The following is a 25592-nucleotide window of genomic DNA, read 5'->3' as shown; positions in this document are numbered from 1 at the left end:
ATAACAGAACGATTAGTGTTTAAGTAAGCCATTTATAGTTTTCGTTAAAATACGATTTGTTACATGTATTTTAAACAAAATTAATCATCATATTTACATAGAGGACATGATGTCAGGTTAACCTGAGTACGTAAAATAATCTTTTATTGGTGTCAGCTTTCCCATAGAAAACCATAGCTTTATTAATTTATTATCAGAATAATGTTAATGGAGCAGATCCTTCCCAAGAGTGATGTTTGTGATTCTTATTATTAATAATAATATACTTCTTGGAAAGTAAAGATTAATTATGATAGTCCTCCACAAAAAAAAAGCAATAAGAAGGCTTTTATTGGTGTTGTAAATCAGGATAGTCAGTAGTGTACATATTAAAATCTGAACATGGATCAAAACATTGTGTTCACTTTGAATGTGAGCACAATTATAAAGCATAAAAAGGCCAGACAAAACAAAAAGCACAAAAAAAACTTTGTTGTGGCTTCATTAAACATGTACAAAGCTTATTCATCTACATACATTTCAGAATTTAATAATAATAATAAATAAAAAAACAGATCATCATGACATCTGGATAAATGTATTTTGTATGGAGGAGTTTAATTAAACACTCATTTATACTCACTAGTAGGGAATTCTACATTGTATCGCAGATATCCAAAAGAGTATAGTTTGTCACGTTATGATCAAGATGCAGAGAGGCATAGCGGATCTAATTGCAGCTTAACTTTATTAAATAACACAAAAGATTGAAATCCAAAACGGAAATAAAATGAAACAGTGTGAAATGAAATGAAAATGTAAAATGAAACAACAAACAAAAAAACTGAGAACTGAAGGCATTATATACACAGAATAATTGAACTCAGCATGAAACAGGTGTGAGCTAATCAATGAAACAATGAATCAAGGTGACAACGAAACAAAAACAGGAATAAAATAGGAAATAATGATAAATTAACAGTCCTTGAAAACGAAACCAAAACACTAACATTGTGTGACAATCCATCTGTAAGATGAAGCTTAAGAGAAAGTGGGTCGTTCAACACAACAAAGACAACTAAACACAATCTAAAAAAAATCGACATCTAAACGGCTGAAATAGAGGAAATCCTTTGTTTGGAAATACAAAGTCCTGCAGCAGACAACTCAAGTCTACCGGTATCGTTTTGGATGTAACCTTCGTTCCCTGATGGAGGGAACAGAGACGTTATTTCGACTGACAAATGGGGTCTCATTTGGAGGCCTCAAACAGTTTAGAAAAAAAAGTTTAGAAAAAAAAAACAGCCAATGGAATTGGCAAGTGGAATTTGCATGCCAAGCAACTCCCTGTACATACGGATATATAAGATAGCAGCAGCATGCATCCACTCATTCAGGTTTATGCTGAGGAGCCAAGACGAGGGCTCCAGCCAATCAGCGGTGGTTCAGGGTTGTGGCAGGGGGGACATAAAGTCTTCGTTCCCTCCATCAGGGAGCTAGAGTTACTTCAGTTACCAAGACGTTACCCATCTGTCAGTACTACAACGTTATGTTGACTGACAAATGGGGGTCCCTATTGAAAGCGCCACAACCACTGAACTGTGTTACGAGTGATGGAGATGCAGATCCTGGCAAACTGTAGTGTGCCCTTTTAGCAACTGCTCCTATTGAGTCGTAACTAACCCAGTGCCTCACGTAGGCCCAGAATGTTAGTCCTCCATGTCAACGTGATGGAAGGGACAGGGCTTACCATGGAGACGGTCGTAGCTGCTGTTCCTTTTACTTTGTTATTTCACAGGAAAAGTACTTCAGTTCTAATTTCCCTTTTTTTCAGCCATGACCAGTATGGGGAAGCATACCTAGTCCAATGGAGAGGGACGCTACGGAGGCCACGTCCTACATGTAGGGATGGACATATGGAAATACACATGTAAACCCGTGGGGGAGTGCTACATAAGGAATGACCTCTGCTTTAGGTCCTGCCTAGACAGGGATGGAACTACTACCATTGCAGAGATGAGGAAGAGCAAAATCTGCCCAAGGAAAGACATACTGTGGAAGAATACACACATGGGATTACCAAGGAGGAATCACAACACATGGGGCATCTATGCCAGTACAGGGGCTGACCGAGAGGGGATGCACTCGAGTACTAGGGCTGGCGTTGGACAGCTCCGCCACTTCTGACTGCTGAAGTATGCTTTGGAGAAAACTCAATCCAAGATTCACCCTTAGAGGGGAATGGGGCTGCAAGCAAGAGACAGAGCCAGCCTTCCCGCACATTACCTGTTTGTACCCAGTGCACAGGAAGAAACCAGCTCCACCCAAAGATTGTAGAATATGGCGAAGGTAAAAGGTGTCGCCCAGCCTGCAGCTCTGCAAATGTCTGCCAAAGAGGCCAATGCACAGGAGGAGGCAACACTCCAAGTGGAGTGAGCCCTCACTCCGAGGGGGTACTGCTCGCCTTCAGATTGGTACTCCAAGGCGATGGCATCCACTATCCAGTGGGCCAACCTCTGCTTGGAGACAGCCTTTCCCTTTCTGCTGACCTCAAAAGCAGACAAAGAGTTGCTCAGAGCTTCTAAAGCTCTGCATACATTGATAGTCATTCAGTTTATAGGAATGGTCAGAGAACACTGGCTCTCATTATATGAATGAGAAGGAAGCTGTCGCAAGGAGCATCAGGTCTGAAAACCAGGTCCAGTTGGGCCAGTAAGGCGCAACTTCAAGACCTGCTCCTCATAGGCTCACTGGGGGAAACGCCTATTTGCGTAGGCCCAGGGCCAACTGTGTGGAAAAAAGCTTCCGTGCCAAGGTGGGCCTCAGTCTGGGAGTAAAAAAGCTGGCAGTGGGAGGCAAACAGGTCTACCTGTGCTTCCCTGAATCGACTCAAGATCAGTTGGACCACCTGGGGATGGAGTCTCCATTCTTCACGATTAAGCTCACCCGGAATGTAAATGGCGCAGAGCGACCTGAGCAGCGGCTGACTCCAGAAGAGATGGCAGAGAAGTTAAGACATTTGACGTGAGTTTTCAGCACCTTGGCGGTTGATATACACAACCGTCTCAGTGTTGTCCGTCCGGACCAACACACACTCGCCCTGATACAACAGTCGAAGCCAGCACAGGCCGAGCAGCAGTCATCAACTGCAGGCAATTTATATGCCACAGTTGAGGTCCCGTCCAGGAGCTTGAAGCTGCGTGCCCATTGCATACAGTGCCCCAACCTGTTCTGGAGGCATCTGTTGTCACAACAACATGCCTAGACACTTATTCTAAGGGCACTCTGGCCCGTAGAAAGGCAAGGTCTGACCAAGGGCTGAAAGTTCAATGTGCCAAGGAACCATACCCATCTCAGGACTCAGCTGCGTAGCCAGTGCAGTAGGGGTCTCTTATGCATCCCCTTGGCGGGGCAAGGGCAGCCTCCGCAACTTTGGTAAAGACACGGGGAGACAGGGGAGGGGAGGACCTTGTACTGGTACACCCGACCCTCGAAGACTAACTGAAGAAACGGTCTGTGTTGAGGCACAATCAAGACGTGGAAGTACATGTACTTCAGGTCGATTGCTTCAATCTTGGGGAAGAACGCACGTGAGAATGCGTTTCTGTGTTAAGATTTTAAACGAGAGTTTGTGAAGGGCCCGGTTCAAAACTCGCAGGTCCAAGATCGGCCGTAACCCACCACCTTTCTTGTGGAAACATCAGAGGGGGCTCTTGCCTTCACGATGAAGTAGAGTCGTGACCACAGTGTCAACATAATTATGCCCTCGCAGTAAGGGCATGAACCATACACGAACGCCATTTTAGCATATTCTGTTTATTTACTAGTGTGTTCTAATATGTAACTATGCCATGTTTGGTCTCATCTGACAGCTTATAAACTGAAATGAATGGTGGTGAACTTAATAGAGATATTAAAGTATCCTAATGTGCAATCTAGGTACTATTGGTTAAACATGCATTGAGGAGAATATGTTAATGTTCTTCTCCCCCTCTTGATCACTAACCATTTGCCTCATTTTTGGTTTCCTGTCGGTCGGTTTCGGTGTTGGTATTCAACTCATGTTTAACAATGCTTTGCTCAGGGTATAAGAAGGAAAGGTAACCGTTGATGTGGGAGAAAGGCTTTAACCCCACCACTCCCGCACACCGGTGCGTAACCTCATACTACAAGAAAGGCTTTTACGGCCTCTTCTGCACAAGAGTTACAACTAAGTTTTCAATACAGTATGTTGTTCCATTCTACTGTCTGTATATTTAAACATGTAACTTAATAAATATCTTTGCCTGCTTTAAAGGCTTTGAGAATCTTTCCTTTTATCACTGATTATGTTGAAAGCTAAAATGATTATAACTTTCGTTATCTAAAAGTTCAGGTTAAATCCTATGTTTTCCTATCATTTCTAAGAAAGACCTTTACCTTTAAAGAATAAGAGGTTAAAGAATAACAACAACTTTAATGGAGTCTGATTAATTATATTGAGTCAGATAAATATTTGAATTATACACATCATCCTTCAACTGCCTTTTGTTCCGATTATTGGTTCAAAATAGAAGTGTAAGCTTCCAGCCTTACAAAATTAATACTTTTATTCTGCAATGATGCATGTAATGGATCAGAAGTGACAGTAAAAACATTTATAATGTTACAACAGACTTATATTTCAAATAAATGTTGTTCTTTTGAACTTTCTATTCATCAAGTAAATTCATGTTGCCATCATAGGGAAAAAAATCATTTTAAAATATATATTAAATATAGAAAGCAGTTATTTTAAATTGTAGTAATATTTCTCAATATTGATTTATTTTGATCGAGCATTAAGAGACTTTAAGAGACCCAAACTTTTGCTTTTGCACAATTTGGCCACTTTTTCCATTACTGTATCACTGGGATGATATCTTTATTTACATACACTGAAAAAATAAATAAACCATGAAAAAAAAGGAACCATGAAAATCCTTTGTTTCTCAGCTTAGAACTAGAGATAACTGTTTAAGACATTGTCACCTTTGTAAATTATAGACCAACATAATCATGCATCTACTAATGGACAATGTTGAAATTCTTTACAATTATTAACATTCATTAACAAAGTTTCACTCGACAAGTTAATAATGGGCTTGTTCCTAGGATAATGAAGCCACTACAACATTTTGTCTCCCAAGAAATCAAGGTTAAGCCAGCAGTCTAAATATTTACCAGTGTGAAGAAGGCACTCTTCCTGTAATATATTATACTTACTTTTCATTCTGATCTCAAGACTACGCTTATGCAAAAATTCTGTGGATATTGCCAAAGCTTAGAGAGAAAAACGCAAACAGGCTTCTGTGACGACAAAGTTTTTGTGTATTTTGTGACAAAGTATTACTCATCGGACAATGACTCTCATTGTCTCAAGTGTTTGAGTCAATGTGTCACTGATTGTATCTGTATTGCTAGGCAGGCCAGATTGTGTCACACTCTTAGTCTGCTGGCATGTGATCCGTCATACTGAGCGTCTGTGGGTCAATTCCTGTCATTGAGGGCACACCACAGAGGCAGAAGGAGGTCAGCCAATCACAAAAAGAGTGACCTTTTGCCTCCATCGAGATCACTGTGTCATTTTTTCCCTGAGTCATTTACCCCATTCAGAATGAATGACATTGCCTTTCTTCTGAGGGATAATGCAGGAAATTGGCTTGGACTTGGCTGAAAGCCCTGGTGAGTAAATAATATGTGGCAAATGGTTCCTCTCCCAAGAAGACAGTATAAAATGGTTTTCCATTAAGCTTTTTTATGTTAAAATATGTAATATGCTAATTAAGTAATTCCTGAATACGTATGTATTCAACCATATAGAGTACAATGTATACAAATTAGAACCCTTTTACGCGAAAAGGAAAACACGAATTTTCCGCGTACAGACGACACCATTGTCAAAACGATCCCCATTCACACGGATCCGCGTAAACGACTAAAAACTCAGTATTCTTCTGCCAGATTGAAACACTATGTATTGAACACGTAATACTCATGTACATAACGTCATCATCTTTAGAGTTTCACGTTTTTTGGTTGTTTACATGGAGACTTTTTTTTAAAGTTTGCGTTTTCATGTAAATGAACAGCCAAAACACATAAAAAGTTTTACGTTTTAGTCATTTAAACAGCCCCTCAATGTTGGGCTACGTTTACACGTGGCCGGCTATTTTCATAAACGGACATGTCGCCCTCTCTGTTTTCAAAAATAACATCGTGCACACCTGTCAGTTTTCAGAAAAGTATTCGTTTACACGAACCCGTGTATATATATGCCATCAAGAGCATGCCAAATCTGTAGGTGGCAGTGTATCGAGAAGCTCAAGCCCACATTAGCCAATCAGAATCCCGAAAATAGCAACAACAGCACTCATTCATCTCTGCTTCTTGACATAATAGAGCAGCTGTATTTGCAAATGCAAACAGACGAAAAGGGTTTGCACCAACATAAATACGACTGCTACTCTGAATGCATCCACGATCACCATAGCCAAATGAAAATGTAAACATAGGTCGCACTTTTGACGCAGGTGCAAGTTCTGTCGCATACTGTGACGTCGGCTGCCTAAAACCATAGACAGTAAAAGAAATGGACACAGCGACCCCATAGACTTCAACGGAGACTAGTGAAGTCAATTAGAAGCACTCACTTCCTGATGGCTGAGCGTACTGCGCAGACTCAAACTGAGCTTGATGACGTAGATGTGACGTGTCTGACAGTTGTAAGTCTTCTAGTAGCTGTGCCAAGAGAAATCTGAATCATTCCCTTCCGAATCTTGCAGAGACGGAGAGCGTGAGTAGGAGCTGTCCATGAGCTAGGAGCAGGAGCAACTTTATGACTCTCTATGGGCTTCTCCCTTGACTTTATCGGACTTTATGCCTCCACGTCCCCCCGAATGCCTGCGAGCTTCTCCTCCTGTCTACGGTAATTTTTCTACTGTGCGACAGAGAGTTGCGTGATTATGATGCAATCGTTAGCCTATTTTTACAAAATCGGCTTCTAGTTCTAACGGCTTCATCATAGTGTAAGATACAAGGTACTGGAGCCTTTTATACACTGTCGTGTTTCGTTAGAAATAAACAATAGACAAATGGAGTCTTTAAACGCCTCAGATGTAAAGTTATTCGCTGTCAAAGTGACGCCAAAATGAATGGGAGTCAGTGGAATGCTAACAGCAGGTGATGGCTTGTTAGCCAATGGATGCCCCCATAGAAGGTACGCTTTCCAGGTGCTGGATTACCCCTGGTAATTTAGGCTGGATTGCCTAAAACTCAGTTTTTCTCAGTTTACATGCAAACGTGCAAACGAAGTTTTCCAAAATCTCCACTCTGGCCGGAGTTTTTAGAAAGAATCTTTTTCAGAGGCGAATCTTCAGTTTGCGTGTAAACGAAGGGCACAAACGAAGTGAAAAGTCTCAGTTTTTCAAAGTAACCATGTACGTGTAAACGGGGCCTAAGAGTGACCGGACAACAAACAAAGGAAAAGGAGTACTGACACAATTAAAGGTAATTAAAAATACACCTCTGAAACAAATGAACTCATAAGGATGTGACCATGGTAACAAAGGAGTGGCGGGAAAATCAAACAAAGGAAGACATGTGACTAATGAAAACAAACTGAATGTCTATTAAAACTAAAACAAACTGAACATAACTATGACACTGAAGAGATGATGAAGAACCAATTTTAATTTAGTTTAAACATTACCGTTTATTGATACATAATAGTTTGTCAATACATAGAGTGCATCAAATATGGTAAATTAAACCTCAAATGTGCTTTCTTGATGCATGACAATAATCCTCATTGGTTCTCATGCATCAAACATGCATGTTTGAGCTTCCATTAACCGTATTTAATGCGCTCAATTGGTATGGAATATTTTTTACTTTGAAAGTGGTTAGTGCTGCTACCTTATATAGAAGATGAAAAATGATAGGAATTCTAGAAATCTGATATCTAAAATATACATTTTTGGTTTGAAAGTGGTATGTTACAAGTTTTAGTTTTGGTAGATTTTTTTAGTGTAGACCAGGCAGTCTGCCAAGACCAAATACATTAACACTGCCATATTCATTTACATGGCAAAACTGCTGAGATTTGTCATAATTGAAAAAAGGGATAATGTCTATTGCAATGCTTAATATGAAAATAAACACATTTGGTTCTTTTGGATGTGTCTTTTATCTTTTATTTACTTGTAATCATGACTGTTGCACTATGACTGTCACATCTCTCATACTTTATAAGAACAACCATGTACAAACCACACCTTTGACTAATTAAACTCAAAAAAACGCTGGAGCCTCAAAAATCATTTTCACCAATCATTTTCAAATTTCTTGCAGTAATGGAGTGATGTGCAGTGACTTTTATAGTAAACTTCTAAAGGGCACTTACGGTTGAATGGAACACACTATGACTCACAGAAAATACTGCAGCTTTAACACAAGGGAAGCACCGAAGGACAGATAATGCTGGTAAGGTGAAGAAATGTATGGGACTGATTGTGGAGTTATGGAAATGAAGTGGAAAAATTTTCCCATGTTTCTGCTCTCTAAAGGAACTGAATGGTATCATAATAGATCAAGGTTGATATCTCTGAACTGCCTTAAACAGAATGTGTATGAGAGAGACAGACAGACAGACAGACAGACAGACAGACAGAGAGAGAGAGAGAGAGAGAGAGAGAGAGAGAGAGAGACAGACAGACAGACAGACAGACGGACAGAGAGAGAGAGAGAGAGACAGACAGACAGACAGACAGATAGATAGATAGATAGATAGATAGATAGATAGATAGATAGATAGATAGATAGATAGATAGATAGATAGATAGATAGATAGATAGATAGATAGATAGATAGATAAACAGATGTGGGCATGAAATTATGGTATTCATTAATTTCAATATAATGTGCTCATTCTTTACTGGGAAATAAAAGGCAAAAGCAGACTCTCTGATGTGTTTTATTCATCCACAGGGCCAGCAAGGAGAGAGAATGTTGTTCAGCATGAAAAACAAAGAATGCTTCAAGGAGGTTTTGCCCAGGGCTTTCAAAAATGAACACAGGCATTGATGGTGTCTATAGTATGATGAGTGTGTGGAGAGACTACGTCTAAAATGAACACAAGCATTACTCTGAGGTAAATAACACACTGCCAATCAAATAGCATTTTTTTTTTGTGCATGCTAATAATGGCTTATCCTATTGTCTGTCCTATCCTATTAACTTGTCTATGATGAAGAGTGGAAGCCCACGGCTACACTGTATGGTGAAGCACTGCATAATCATATTGGTAAGCAATATGGCAACCTCAGATATAGGCAACAACTTTATAGTCACTGTGAAGCTGGTGCCGTGTTCATGCAAGTTGTCATAGCAATGCTCTTTTCCCTTATGTCCAACACTGTAGCACAGATTAAAAGAGGAGGTAGTACAAATCAGTTCCATCCTGCTATCCTGAAGAATAGCCAACACTTAATAAATACGTTCCACAAGAGAAGGTCTGTCTTATGCAAAATTCTTACAATATGTTCTATGGAAAATCTGTTCTAGTATTCTTGAGCATATTTTATTCTATGGAAAAAAGCTCTTGAGCATGGTCTATACTACTGTACATGTTCTGTTAAATGCATTATGTTCTTAAAAACCGTCTTCAATGCTAAGTGCTCTTGCGTATGTTTCCTAGAGTGCCACTATTGGGTTCTAGAAGTAAAAAATTCGTTAATTTCTCCATAGGGGAATTGATTTTTAATTTATAAGTCTGTAAAGAGAGATATACCATAAGCTATGAGGTATATATTAGGTACCGTGTATAGCTATACTTCCGTTGAAGTGATCAGTCCAAGGTAATGTTTTAAAGTCCCCTTAATGTAGTCAATAATTGTATCCCTTAAAACTCATAATGCACTGTGAATGACATTATTACTTCTAATAAAAGTTTGTAATATTGTTATTCACCTCTGAGCTGGTTGGTTTGGTCCATGGCTTATAACTTAAAATTCCAATGTGAAAAATAGCCTTCTTATGGAATCAAGGCCACTGTTGCACTCTACACAAAATGTTCTTGAGCATGTTTTTTTCAATCAAAATGTTCTCGACCATGTTCTCTCCAATACAGAATGTCCTTGAGTATGTTCTGTTATGCAATATGTTCTTAGAACATTACTTGCAGTGGATTCTTAAGCATGCTTGTAATGAATTTTATTTAACAAAGTTCAGAAGCAACATGTTCACATAATCCAACCAATCAGCACAAGAGGAATAAGCATATAGCCATCACTATACTCGGCACTTGTACATTCTTAATCGACTGATTCTTCGTGTCTTGAGTGAGTCTTCATTTTATGTGAGTGCACATCATTTTAATTGTATTTCTCAAAGGTGCTTTAGATTTTTTTATGTGAAACTTTTTTTTGTATGTGTAAAATAATTGAGTGCATCTTAAATAGTCATATCAACGAACCTTTCCATCCAGTGAGAAGCATTTGTGAAACAAACCGAAGAGATTATTGTTATCATTACTGAAGTTCTGACGTTTAGACTTCATTTAACCAAACAATCACAACCACATCATAAACATGACCGATACAGACACAACAAATAATCCCATTCAGACAAAACCGTGCCACTTCAGTCACTTTGTTCTACAAACAGTTAAAAAGGAGGAGCGAGCATGTCAGATTGTTTAGAGAACCGTTATTCTCAATTTGATATAGAGAGCCCTCGTGAAAGCAGCAGCGCATCTCGCGCGGAGTGCCGTTGTGGGTGTTTCATGACGCGCGCGCGTCAATTACAGGTGTCCATTAACAATCGCGCGCATCACGACCAAGGAATGAGGCGGAACACCAAACGCTTTCTGTTTATCCAGGTAAACATTAGTGAAGACACTAAAAAACACACGCATGTAACGACAAGTCTGCTATTAACATTATGTGCCGCTGACAACTACCGCAACTTTATATGGATTGAATCACGTCCCGACCATTGAAAAGGTGTCACGCGTCTGAAACATCGTGACTGGAAGACGCTTATCATGTAAGTAGCCTACGAGCTTAAAGCAGCGTATTTGTTTCTATTTGAAAATTACGAACACACATAGGTGGTTAAATGTAGTATAAAAATGTAGTATACGCCTAATAAAAGCTATCTAGTGATACGGGCGTTCACAAGTGAAGATTGTCAAGTCCTTGCATGTTGTAGTTTACTCTTTGTAATATAAAATGTGGTGTTCATCAGTCATTACCAATTGCGCACATTTCTCCACAAATATCACCCACCTGAGAGGCTGCATATCATCACTGCTATATTAATGTTTATTTATGGCTTTATTCATTTATTGTGATGATTGGACATGGACATATTATAGCTTACCAAACACTGAAAACTGTGTTGTAATTATAGAAAAACAACACAGACCTTATTTTATTTGTAAAAATGTTTCTTAGTTATGTGATAACAGATTTTTTTATATATTTTTTGTATGAAACATATGCAATATTCTTTATATCAATGACAATTTGTTAATAGGGGGCATCAGCAAAGTCATATTTCTTCCTCAGTTAAGTAAGAGGTGATGACAGCTTCCTTCTCATTCATATAATGAGAGCCAGTGTTCTCTGACCATTCCTATAAACTGAATGACTATCAATGTATGTTAAACAAAACCGAATGTAACCACTTGATCAGAATTGGGGGAACCATTATTTATTGACCAATATTTGCATGGAATTGTCCCCAGTGTAAAGCAGCTCTGGTAGTTCCTCAGGTAATCTATAGGTCATGTCCTCCAAAAAATGACATAGCTGAAATCGTTTTTAAGGCAGTGTGTATAAGCAATCGGAAATGGATGACCACATTCAGATGGGAACATCAGATGCCATCAGTGATAATGACACAGGACAAAGAATTATTCTGCTTCCTCAAGGTCAGCAAGATCTCGGATAGAGATGTAAATGTGTGTAGGAAATAAAGCTTTTACTAGATCATCTCAGAACTGGTTACATAAGTTGTCTCAATCTTAGTTATAAAATGGCATTTTTATTTGTCGGCAGTCGAGAGCTGTCATTAACAGCTGAAGGGGTGCCATGTTGAAAGCCATCATTAATTTTCAAAATACATTAGTGAATGAAAACTTACTCTGTTGACACCATTTCTTTACAATCTTTCTGTAAAACTATGCGTACTCTCTTAATGTATGAAATTGATACTTACCCCCTAAAGTCATTGTGTGAGTTGTGCTTGAACAGCTGAGGTTAATTAAGAAATGGGCCATTGTGTGTGAAATATTAAGGGTCTGTGTTTTGAAAATATGACAAGTTCATAACTTATGACGGTTGCCCCCTTCTATGTTCTTTCCCTTTGTTGAGCAGCGTGACTGCTGGTGTCCTCTGGAGATCTAAAGAGCCCTGATCTGCTCAGCGGAGGATCACAACACAGGAGGAGACCCAGGCACTGTGAGACGTTAGCATTCCCTCATTGCACCAGCTGTCAGGAAAAGAGCATCTGCAGATATTCATTTCTTCTAGGGAAAGGGCCCCTGGAGGACCTTCGGAACGTGCCCCTACAGTTTCTCTTTTGCAATATTTCGGACATCTTGCGTTTTCGTGGAATGTGCTTCAAGTGAAATCAGGTCACTTTCTTTGACCTCCGGTCAGTGGGAAACCTTTCCGTCGGTTAACTTTGAAAAAAATGAGCTCAGCAAACACTTGGATAGACTCGTAATGGTTTTAAACAACAGGATTCATAGAAATATGATAGCTATGGTCTGTTCGTGTGCTTTGAGACTTGGTGCGTGAACTCTACGACTCAACCAGCAGGTCTCCTTAAGACTTTAAATCTTCCCACTGGATCCTGGAGGGCACAAACTTTATCAAGGTGATCATCATGGTGATGTCGCAGGGGACCTATACATTTTTGGCATGCTTTGCCGGCTTCTGGCTGATCTGGGCTCTCATTGTCATGCTTTGCTGCTTTTGCAGCTTCGCCCAGCGCAAGCTGAAGCTGCGGCGTGACGAGAGACTGAGGGAACAGTGCCTGCGGGCACTGGAGATGGAGCCTCTGGACTGCACCGGAGGAGGATACCCTCCTAGAGAACCCCCTCAGTTCTGCCTTCCACTTCAAATGATGTCTCCACAGCTGCCTGTTACACACACTCTCCCTCAAGCAAACTGGACTGTCTCTGAAGGTAGGATGTTCAAACAAGCTCAATCATCCAATGCAGTTTTGTCTGCTATCAGGGCTATGGGGACTATTTTGATTGAGGAGGCATGTAGAAGCTACTACATTCATTCATCCACCCACACTGTTGGAAGAAAATCGTTTCTTTACAAAGAGCCATGACTTAAAAATCCCAATGAAAATTTTTTTTTTGACTTTTAGACCAAGTCTTTTAACAACTCTTAGCAGAATATTAGCAAAATAAAACTCAAAAAAGGACTAGACCTTTGAAATGACTAAATGTTTCGAAATGTCCTTCTCCAGCTACCTGGTTAATTGCAAATACCACTTCATATAATTTAATGTGACCTTGGTCAATTTTCAAATCGTTCTTTCACCCTTTCCTTCTAATGTTTAATATCTCTTAGTTATTAATCTATGAGAATATATTTTGTAATTTTATTGACTTTAACAAGTTTCGACGTTACAGGTATGTTAAACACCTTTCACCTTTCTGACTCTTACCCCTCCTAGAGGTTCTAAACTACATCCACTAAACTCAGCACAGTCCTTTAGCCTGACTACTAATCAGACATTTCCTATAAAATTCCTATAGACTTCCACTTCAACACTAATGCTATATAAGCTAGAATTTGAAGCATTTCAAGTACACAATGCCTTCACAACTTTCAAACCAAACAACTTTTTAAACTTCCCTGCTGAAAAACACAGCATTGCTGGTCACCTGCACAAGGCAAGTTTTGCATGCTGAAACCAGCATGGGAAGCCGGAATGGCTGGCTACACCAGCTCCGTTTTCCTTGAGAACAGAATGATTATACTGGTCCACCTGCTAGACCAGCACAATATCATCATAAACCAGCCTGAACAGACATGACATTTTTCAGCAGGGTTGTCAAGACAGTGTCAGTAATTGTCTTGATGATCTTACCATTTCCAATTAGAAGTATCATCTTTCAAATAGCAATCTGCATAATCCAATAACCAAGCAGAGGACGCTACTCCTTTATTACCTTTTATTAATACTTTAAGCATGTTGTGTTTTAACACTGTTTACCAATCAACAAAGATTGTCCATCTCCTAAGGGCTGTACAACTGAAAACCTTGACTCCTCACACAGTGTTGGCAGCCCGAGCTGCATTCTTTCATGTATGACATGGTAACAGTGAGTCTTGTGGGGGTGTTGTGTAGGCAGACGAGTACAGCACTGAGCTAGCAGCAGCTAGAGCCGGGATAATCATGTGCTTTGGCTGCCAGAGATGGTGGATCCCCAGCCATGGGCAAAGAATGTCCCTTTAAACCTGTGCCAAACACACGGGATGGATGACCACACATTGAAACAGGGCCTGAGTAATAAGTCAGCTCATAAAAGAGTAAGAGACGGAAAGAATTCTGCTCTTTAAAGGGACTTTGTATCACTTTACAACAACAGACTCATCATGTCCCCTGTGACGCATTGAGCACCAAATGAGAAAATGGTCTTTAAAAAAAAAAAAAAAGTTTTTAATCAAGTAAACTTTCCCCAAAGATTGTATTTAATGAGAAGTATAAGTTTCAAGCTAGAGTCACCATCAAATGACTTATCTGCCGTAACACTGTCCTTGAATAGCTTCACCAGCAGGGACAGTTTTAAGAGGGGTGGGGGTGTATAATCATTGACATGTGCCTGACCCCTTCATAACGGACCTCTTCTACAGGTCAATACTAAATTCTGCTAGATGAATTGAAGAAAAATACAGTTTTAGATGATGTTGTGAACAGACCTGAAACTATAGGATGTCTGGAATTGACCCACCATATGAACTATTTAATGGTGCTTGCTAAGACAAACACAACTATTTCTTTAGTAAATACATAGACATGAATGTTATTTTAAATCATTCAGCTAGCCTGGACTGGCCATATCTACTTGCGACCCTACATAGGACAAGCTTTTTGAAGAATAGATAGATGGATGGCCATATCTAGGTATCAGAATATGATTGAGACCTAAGGCTGGAATACAATACACAACTATAAAAATTTAATAATTTTTAATGAAATCTGAGAGCTTTATGTCTCTCCATTGACAGCTACGCAACTACCACTTTCAAGCCCCAGAAAGGTAGTAAAGACATCATAAAAGTAATCCATGTGACCCAAGTGGTTTAACCTCAATTTTATGAATTCTTTTTGGGCAAAAAAAGAAAAAAAACATAATTTACCACTTTGTTTGGAAAATGTTTATCTCCAACGAGCGTTCACGAGAGCACCACAATGCATGATGTTTTATTAACAAAGTTCAAGAGGAGCATGTTCAGATAATTAACATAATTAACACGAGTGGAGAGCATTCAGTTAATCAATCCAATTAATGATAAGAGGTATATATACAGCAGACTTACCTCTGTTCGTTGGCAGTTTATCAGCTTCTCTCCACCACCCCTTCTCCACACTTTTAGTTCTAACTATTCCTACCGGGAGGAGTACTCTGGGTTCGGGCCAAATTCTGAGCTTGGAGCCCTCCCCCGGACAGCACGCCAAATACGCATCTTTACTCTATCTAATTATATGTAAGTGTGAGAGTGGACATTGTTACATGAACGTGGGTTGGGGGATTCATATTTTGTAAATAAAGTGGTAAATCATGTTTTTTTGCACAAACAAAGCACTCGCGTCTCTTCATAAAGTCGAGGTTAAACCACTGGAGTAACATGGATTACTTTGTCTTTACTAAGATGTCTTTACTACCTTTCTGGGGCTTGAAAGTGGCAGTTGCGTAGACTGTCAATGGAGGAACAGAAAGCTCTCACACTTCATTATTTTCATTTGAGTTCCAAAGATGAATGAATGTCTTACGGGTTTGGAACGACATGAGCGTGAGTAATTAATGACATCATTTTTGGGTGAACTGACCCTTTAAAATATCAAATATGTTTGATCTCCTCCGACTGGACGGATTCATAGTCTGAAGCAAAAAAAAAAATCACAGTCCATGTTCATCATACTACGTGATTTTCTGCAAAATCTTTTAATTTTAACATACAAAAATATGCAGACTGGCTCTGACTTGTGTCTAAACTGCAAATAGGGGCAAAAATCATGTAATGTATTCCAGTTTTTAGAGTTTTTCGACATGTACAGCCACCCAGAACACCCTAGCAATCCCCTTGCAACCACTCCTTGGATGGGCAAGCACCACTCACATTGTCTTGAGAAAATGAAAAAAGGTTTTCTCAACAATGTGGGTTAAAAGTGCAGTTTAAGAAGCACTGCCTCCATTAGCTGCAATCCTATATCAGAAAACATGATAACTAATAAGTGCTGCCTCTTAGCACTGCTAGCCTCTATGACTTTTTCCGGTTAGCTTTCATCTTCCATTCTAGTAAAAGCACTAATGATAGAGGGAAAACACTGCCTAGTCAAACAGCAAACAGTCTTATCTCCGACCTCAATATGCTGGTTATAACTTCTTTTCACAAAATAAAATCTATCCTAGCTTTCATCTTAGAGTGAGAGGTGACGTTGGAGGAAATGATAAAAGCTTCAGTTTTTCTACCCTCCCCTGATAAAATATACCAAGCCCTTATTTATGTTGTTTAATGTCCTCTGATAACTTAGTGCAGAGTTTTTTTTTTTATCTGATAAATCATGTGATTATGTATGTTTAATGATGTCTGGGCTGACTTGGAAAAAGAAAGGCCCACAATATTTTGGGGTCATGAGGCAACAGTGATTATAAGCAACTAAAACCTTGCATGTTTGGTGCAGCTTGCAGTGTTCTTTCTGTTCCTTGTTGAACCATTTGGCTTTTCTCAGCAGACACAGATGTCTTTGGAAAACCTCCATGCTACGAAGAGGCCGTATTGATGGAGGACCCACCGCCCCCTTACAGTGAAGTTCTGTCGGACCCCAGGGGAGGAACTTACACCAAACCTACAACCAGGTCCTCCAGGGAGCACCAAGAGTCTGAGACCAGCAAGATGGCCCCCGTGACCGTGTTTCCCGAACGTGGCTACTCGTCCCTCATACGCCTACCTTCGGCCAGACGCTGGGACTCGCTGGGGCACCTCCTGTCCACCATGGACCTCAACCACAACAACCTGCCAGTCGAGCCCCAGGCCTCTGCCATCACCACCATGCCTCGCGAGGGCCGGACTCACACAGACTTGGGCTTGCGGGGACTCCGCAGTCTGGATCAACACTATGGTTTGCCCACCGCCTTTCCCCTTTTGGGTCGAAGCACAGCGGTATGAGCCCACAAAAATAGACCTCACAATGCTGAGTCATATGTGGTCTGAAGAACTGCCAGAGGCGTTTCGATTGCTGTCTTTTGGGGGCAGAATCGGTTGAATCAGCTTTGTTCAGGGGTTAATTTGCAGATCCATCACACTCGCTTCTCTCTCTCGTCCTCTTTGCTCTCCGTGGCATCTTCGGCTGATGCAGAGCAGCAGCTATTATGTGAACGCTGTTGCCATGGCTCCCAGGAGCTGTCTGTAGCCCACCAACACCTCGCCCCTCACGTCCTCTCTCATCTGCGGCTCACTGATATAATACAAATGACGTTTCAAACCCTGACTTTGTGAAACAGGGTAAAACGCAGAAGTGCGACATAGCGAAATGACAGTGGTTGCTCCGTATTGTAGCTACACAATGCTGCTCAGCTGTACAAAATGTTGTTTCATAAACTGGAAAACAATACCTGGCATCTCTTTCTGGATTCTGTGCCAGTTCCTTTCTCGGGAAGGAGTCTGAACTTTGGGGGTGGAAAAGCTTCAAAGTATTCTCAAATTGTTCCTCCAAAGTAAGTTGTTGCCTGAGGAGTTGCAATTTTTGGAAAGATGTCTGTAGTTTCCATTGGAGAAAGTTGTCTCTCACAGCTTTTAATACATTACCATGCGGGTACACTGAGAAACTGCCTTTAATGATATGTCAGCAGTACCATTCTCTTTTTTTACAGATTCTGAATCTCTGTATGAATAATGATTTAAAAATATATATATATTAAATCCATCCTCCTGAAGTGCTCCTCAGATTGATGATAGCACCTTGTTTGTAATGACCTGCGAATGGGATTTGTCAACATTTTCAAGCATCACCATGTTGCCCACGGTACTTCCTGCTGTTGTTGCAGCCACATGTGGGATTTCCGGCATTTATTTAACAAACCGCATACATTTTTGCTAGGCTGTTTGTATTCTTTCGTAATCAATGTGGTGATTGCTGCATTGTGAAAATGCTTGATTTCAAATATTTTTCCCTTTTACTGCCATCATTTCTCTTACGTATGTTTCCGTGCCCTTAAACGATTCTACCTCAAATCCATTTAATGGCTGTCTTTGTCAGTTTCCCAGCGTATAACACTGCTTTCATGCATGTGCTGGATGCTTTCAAATGACATTTGATTAAAATAAGCTCTATTTTGGAAATGTGAGAAAGCAATTACAGTGTAAGTGGGCACACAATGCTTTTACTACATCATAGTGATGTCTTTGCTTCATCCTTTTTTTTTAATTGCGCAGCCATTACTAGAGTGCCTGAAAATAACAAAAGCATAAAGGAAAAGCACTTCCCACAACCCACATTATAAAGACTTGGTTTATGAGGCAGTGTTCCTTCCTTCATTATAACCTGTGCAGAAATTATATAATGCAATTAAATAAAGAATATATTTATTACTTATCCCTACAAAGATAAAACGATGCCCATGTCAAATGTTGTAAATCAAGCGCTGCTTCTTGTTATTTAAATGACAGAATGAAGGTGGGATCACAAATGAATTCTTTTGAAAAGGTTGAGGAGGAAAAATACTTTCTCAAAAAGTACACCATATTCTCTTTTTTAAATAAAAATAAGAATGTCCTGAAAAAATGACAACTAGAACTAACCTTAAATGCCAAATATTGATCAATTCAGGGGAAATATCCATATTCTGCACAGACCAAAATACAAAATTGTACAAAGACAATCAATGAAATTTACTGCACCTTAATGTCATTTCAAAAGCACCCTCTTACAGCAAGTTACGGCATTCAACGTGACTACAGCCCTCAAATTAATCAATGGGAAAGGTTTGATTATTCTTTTGGGAAGTATTAAAATGACTGTATATGCTTTTCCCTCTCTGTTTTATATATTCAGTTACATCACAACCGAAGCTAAAGACAGAGATGTAAACTACCTTCTCTCTGCCAGCAATGTGTTGCTATGCGACCGTAGCAGAGCCGTGTGAATCTGTTTGCATAGATGAAGTGAGCAGTACCGTCACTGCTCTGGTACACAGCCTTCTCACATCCACTATGATAAGTGGACTGTGGACTGCAAATTAGCATACAGTGTACGAGACATATTATGTACCAAATGTACCCCGTTTATGCCATTTTCAATGAAAGCCGTCATCAAGAGGCTCTGGTGCATCAATCCAAAGGGTTTATGTTGAGTAAATCTCTTTTGATCTGGCAAGAGTCTCAATTTAGGCCCAATTTTGTTCCTATTTCACACTAGATTTACACTCCAGATTTTCTATAGCGCATTTTCTTTCTTGTCACTTGAACTGTGAATGGCAAACTGTGAAAGTGTATCATGCAATGTTCATGTAGCCTGCAAAGTGTGCTTGCGTGTGCGGACACAATAATCAGAGCTGTACTAATTCACAGCTGCTATATATTTCAATGTTCATTTGAGGATTTTCGGTTCGTTTCTGAAAATTTAGACGATACACAAACAGCGCCAGTGAATGCCTAACGTATTTGATTAAACCTTAAATTCATGAATGTTTCACCAATCATTATTACATATTCGGGTCTTAAGCAACCCGGATCTATGTCTAACACGGATGGATCTCTAACTGCTGCTGTAGTATAGAACTCTCCTGATATTAGAGTAACTATTACAGAAGAATAAAATAAAGTATATTTTGTTACCTTTTGGAGCTTGGAAAGGTTCAGTTAGAGCAGATGTTTTATACCATCACCGTCCTCGTCAGAGCTCTTTTTCTCAGTACATTCAGCATCATATTTGCGATCCCAACCATATTCTCAAAGCTATCGTTTTCACCGCCTTAAAAATCAATATTTTGATCGCTCGCAGCTTCTTCACCAGATCCACCAGTGACACTAAAATTTGATTGTGTTCAGTATTTACTCCTGAAGTAAATCGCTGAGCCATTTCAAGATTTGCTGATGATACGTTCTATTCTTTTGTTTTCTGCCTGCTTTACTATGAGTGAAACCATCATTGTGTATCAGACATTGCCACCTTGTGGAATAAAGGTTAATTGCACTTAATTCAGTCATCAAAGATTCAATTATTGTTGTGATTCAAAAAAATGAATTGGAAAACAGGCATTCTTTTGTAATTTTTTTTTAATTATTATTCTTGTTATATTGTGTATAATGAATTAAGGAATACTAAGAAGGTTGATGTCTAACTTGAAAAAATGAATGATGAGGAGGGTAGTGAATGACGTCCCGGGTCACTAATGACCCAAGGTATGCGTTTAAGGGAGGTGCAAAGTCTCAAGTTATAGGACACTGTTTAAACATTTCTGTGTCCAGTTGGTTGCAGACAGAAAAACGTGAAAGTACACAAGTTTTCTGAAGGATTTTAAAGTCTTTTATTAACATACATAAGCACATAGCATGTCACAAAAGATCTTGTGCTTGTTTCAAAAACAGCGTGTGAGAAGCGGACGGGAAAAAAAGGAAGAGATAGAAAAAAATAATTAAAAAAAGAACTTTCAGGAGTCGCTAAGCCTTGCTTCAGGGGCAAAGAAGAAATTACTGTAGTAGAACAGCAGTAGTAATAGTAATAATAGTAGTGGTGGTAGTAGTAGTAGTAGTCTCCTAGTAGTTTGAGGGAGAAAGAGAATAATAATCACTACTAAGGAGGTTGGAGGGTGAACAGGAATACACGGAAGTCGTTTTAAAAGGGGCTAAGTTACTGTTAAAGATGCGGGTTACTTCCTATTAGGTTTCATACTGAGAAACCATGTTTTCTCTCTCACCAAAGAAATGCAAGAAACCCAATCCAAACGTACGCCACCCCACGGTTTTCATGAGTGGTGAATCAATACATGTTAGTTATTGAAGTACATTTTACATGAGAACAAAATTAAAGCTATTTACAGAACAATACTATTGGTTTAGTCTTATTGCTCGCCTTTCCACTCAAAAAAAAAAAAAAAAGGTTTGTAATGTAAAGCCAAGATGTTGTGATATGGCTTTTCAAAATGACTAAAAGTATGAGGAAGACAGTGGGTGGTGATAACTTGGCAGTTAAGGATGTGGGCTGGTACAGCAAAGATTACAGTTTGAGTCAGTGTTGAGTTAGTGAGATAACCTCTCACCATTCTGCCCTTGAGCAAGGCCATGTGTCCCTGCACTAGTCCTTGAGTAAAAGTCAGTTACAAAATCCAAATTTGATTGGGTTGTAATAATTGTAGGTAAAAAAAAATGTGTAGACGTCCATAAGGGTAACATCACTCTGAAACGGAGTCCTGGATAAAGCATTTTTAACAAGCAAAAAAAATATTATTGTACGGTATTTCAATAATGGGGGTACCAGGGTTTGAAGTGTGTAATTATTATGAGTTTCCTTCCCTTGGAGCGTAGAACTAAAAGGTTCCAAATCACATCCACGATAAATTAAGGTCAAGGCCATACTCTACGCAAGTACACAAACACAAATGCTTCGGTTTCATTCGCTAAAATATGTTAAAAGAATGCAATTCAGCCTCAAGGGGCGCTATAGCCAACATCAGCATAAATCATCCTCTGTAAGACACTGAATCCTGGTAAGCATGTTTACTTGGAAAATAGCAATGTGAAGGGAATTATTTTGGCTTCTTAAAGGGATAGTTCACCCAAAAATTAAAATTCTATCATTTACGACATCTGCATGTCGTAGTTGCCTGTATGACTTTATTTCTTCTGTAAAACAAACACAAAAGATAATATTATTTACGGACACCCTAAAAGGACAAGGTGAAGAAAAAAACATATGAGATGGGAGAACAAATTATTTGCCAATGCTTTTGCGTTCTCTCGCTAATGTTTGCGTTCCCCCAAGAAACTTTGCGTTTTGCGAGCGAACGCAGACATTTTGCAAAGGTTTTGCGAGTGCACGCAAAACCATTGACTTATTATTTTTCCTCCCATATCATATATTTTGTTTTCACCACCATGTCCCCTTAGGGGCTCTGTATATTTTGAAGAATGTTGGTAACCAAACAGCTTGTTCCACTGTTTGGACATAAAACAAAATATCTTCTTTAATGCTCCACAGAAGAAAAAGTCACATAGATTTGAAGCGACACAAGGTCGAGTTTTTGTCTGAACTATCCTTTTAAGTACTGAGGTCTGTTAACGCCACAGTAAGGCCGCATGCTAACATCTGGGACTGCGAGCTTGCATTGGCGTCGACGCTTGCGTACTTATGTAGAATATCTTTCAGGCCTGAACCTCCCCAATAATAAGGGACTCTCTTCTCCCTTTATCTTTAAACTAGATGTACACGCATACAGTTTATGTGCACACACTACCGCATATATAACTAAAACAATTCCCAAAGGAGTTCACTACAATTGTTATTGCCTAAGTTTCTCAACAAATCAAAGCTCTATTGCAGTTGTTCATAAAAAAAACCAAACGTCAGTTTCAGCCATTGTTTATACACATTGTCTCATATGTAGTCAAAATATACATATGCCACCTGGCGCTAAAGTCCTAAAAGGCCGTTACACCGACACGTCATACTCAAAATAATTGGCACAACACAAAATTGTTTCATAATCACATATAAACCCCCTTCATTTTCCGTTTGCTAAATACGACTGACTCAACTGAAGCTAAAATCGAGTTCTGACATGCCTTTGCTTGGACGAGGGGTGAGGGTTCGAGCGTCCCTGACCGATTGAGTCATCAAAGCAAAGACCCCTGTGGGCATAACACTCAAACACAAGTGATTTAACTAAGCAACTAGGATTGTGGGGAATTTGATTGAAGCGCTGAGCAGACCTAAGCTCGGCGTTGATTAAGGAGATAGAAACTAAAACGGAATCTAATCTGCTACTACACACACCTGTTAGGCACAGGGATCCATACAACACAGGTGAGCGCTAGAGACGCACTGTGCTATACTCTGCATAGCAAAAAGAAAAAAAAAGAGATCGAAATAAATAATAAACACACTCTCACTCACATACACGAACCGAAAGCGCTCATACCCACTGGCATCTTTAACAATAACCCGAGTCCTTCTGTGGCTAACATTGTTGTTGTTTTTTTCTCTAAAACATTTTGATGCAAGACTTCAGTAACTGTTGTAAAATCAGTTTTCGTCGAGGCGTCGCCTCGGTTTCCCTCGGTCGCTCCTAATCATCATCTTCCATCACGGGGTCTGTATCCCAGCACGTAATGTCGATTTCTGCAGAAGACAATAAGACAAACACCTTATATTAGGATGTTTTTTTTTACGGTGGGATGTACCGTAACGACAGACAATTAAGAAATTAGTGTTGCTGTAACACAGCGAACAGCCCCGCACACATGCAAAATGGACAGTTTTTCTCTTTTTGAAAAATGGACCAAAAATATTAATGTCCCCTCATGTACTAAGGGGGTGTAGACAAACCAGGCCTTTTATAGTTAACTAAAACCATAAAAAAAAAACTTTTGTTTAAAATAAAATGACCTTTAAATGAAACTATATATACACTGTATATATATATATATATATATACTACACACACACACACACATACATATACACACCGTTATGGTGCCGTGTCAATGTCATTTTTACATGAAGTGCTGAATTTTTGTTGTTACTTAAAATAAACATTAACTGAAATAAAATATTTTAAAAAACATTTCAGCTAGTTTCTCATTTTCATTTACAGTAGTTTAATACTACAATAACTAAAACTTAAACTGAAATAAAAAAATAAAAACTATAGAGACATATTTTTTATAAAAAAATGACAAAAACACAACAACATTGTAAAATAATGAAAACAGAAAATATAAACATAAAACAATAATAGGGACTCAAGGGATACTAAAATAACAATGATACAAACATTTGTCCAGGAAATCTCTTTAAAATGATAACTGTCCTCCCCATTAACTGTAAATACCATTTATATTTGATTATCAGTTGAATGTAAATGTGAACTAAAGGTTATTGGCTACTTTAAAAAAAAAAAGAAACGAGCCCTTCATTATGTCCCACCCAAACTTCCTGTTTCCCATCAAAACAGAAACAAGAATTGCGTTCATTAAACCATTTGATGTGCTTCAATCTGTGGCGATCTCACCTGGTGGTTTGTTATAAAAAACTGGTGTTGGGTTGACTTTTGCAGTGCAGTCTTCTGACTGGGCGAAATCCTCCTCCTGTGATTGGCTGAAGTAGCCTTCACTCGCCTGCATAAATGCAAACATATGATGGCTATATGTAAACATATAAAGCTCCATGCAAGCATAGAGTCCTGAATATGTGTCTTTGGCATTATGATAATGTCAAATATAGAAAGTATATGCTGCCACCTAGTGGCAAAATAAATATCATGCATAAGGAAATAAAACATTTAGAAGATTGATAGGCTGTTTTAACAGACCTGGGTCCCTTCTTTAAGCAGCGAGTCTCCATTGGTCAGCAGCAGCTGTCCGTCATCCAGGTCCTGGCTGTCGGAGCCGGACGCGTGCTGGAGGGCCTGCTGGTAACTCAGGGTCATCTGGTGGGGTCCCGACACGTCCACCAGGCTGGAGGGCTCGTCTTCGGGGCCGGTGCAGTAGGGGGTGTCGGGCACCTCATCGAAGCTCATGAGCGGCTGCGGGAGAGCAGGGGAGGAGCCAGGGCGATGGGGCTCCGGGGTGTCCTCCATCAGGTCCATGATGTGGGCGGGGGTCTGGGAGGGGGCCGAGGCTGGCGCTGGGCTGCTGTCCCACAAGTCTAACAGGGTGTCATCTGTGCTGCGGGGCTGGGGGGAGACACTCGGAGAGGTCTTGCTGAAGCCGGATTCCTGCACTGGAGTTTGCTTGGGAGTGTCAAAGGCTTGAGGGAGGGAAAAGGACATTTAGGAAACACTCATGAACATATAGAACTATATTACCACTGTCGCCTCTGGCTTGCTTTGTTGGGGACACTTAATATCTGACTGCACTGACGCTGTAGTATGAGAACCGAACTGAGCTGGACGATGATCATTTTTTACTGCTTTATATATGAAATGAACTAATTTAATAATTGATGATCTTTACAACGGGACTGAATCAACACTGATCTGATTTCAGCTGAACAACAGCCCAAAATGCATCGTTTTCCTGTTATCACTGTAAAGCTGCATTGAAACAATCTTTACAGTATAAAGTGCTATATAAATAAAGGTGACTTGACTATTATGTTCATGTTATAAACAATTTATTTGG

General features: G+C 39.6%; 2 protein-coding genes across 8 annotated transcripts in view; one reads left to right on the top strand and one right to left on the bottom strand.

Annotated features, from left to right (window-relative positions):
• The first annotated feature begins 10780 nt into the window (after positions 1 to 10780).
• On the top strand, positions 10781 to 20450 carry prr7 (proline rich 7 (synaptic)). Of its 2 annotated transcripts, none has more exons than XM_082141453.1 (3): positions 10781 to 11043; positions 12378 to 13192; positions 16984 to 20450. In XM_082141453.1, exons 2-3 carry the CDS (start codon positions 12892 to 12894, stop codon positions 17418 to 17420), a joined length of 738 nt encoding a protein of 245 aa, XP_081997579.1. In that variant the 5' UTR covers positions 10781 to 11043; positions 12378 to 12891; the 3' UTR covers positions 17421 to 20450. The 2 variants fall into 2 exon arrangements, with proteins under 2 accessions (XP_081997579.1, XP_081997580.1); XM_082141454.1 differs by having other exon boundaries at positions 10785 to 11043; positions 16987 to 20450.
• Positions 20451 to 20755: 305 nt separating this feature from the next.
• Positions 20756 to 25592, bottom strand: part of dbn1 (drebrin 1) — an 81083-nt gene continuing 76246 nt past the window's right edge. For all 6 annotated transcript variants that reach the window (XM_082141304.1, XM_082141302.1, XM_082141305.1 and 3 more), the window contains 3 exons: positions 24782 to 25218; positions 24482 to 24587; positions 20756 to 23589 (listed from right to left, as the gene is read on the bottom strand). In XM_082141304.1, coding sequence (XP_081997430.1) covers positions 23537 to 23589; positions 24482 to 24587; positions 24782 to 25218 — 596 coding nt within the window. In that variant the 3' untranslated portion in view covers positions 20756 to 23536. The remainder of the gene's footprint in view (positions 23590 to 24481; positions 24588 to 24781; positions 25219 to 25592) is intronic.

This window comes from Leuciscus leuciscus, assembly GCF_965113295.1.
Source record: "Leuciscus leuciscus genome assembly, chromosome: 16".
Classification (NCBI taxonomy): domain Eukaryota; kingdom Metazoa; phylum Chordata; class Actinopteri; order Cypriniformes; family Leuciscidae; genus Leuciscus; species Leuciscus leuciscus.
This window is presented reverse-complemented; position numbering and strand designations above follow the sequence as displayed.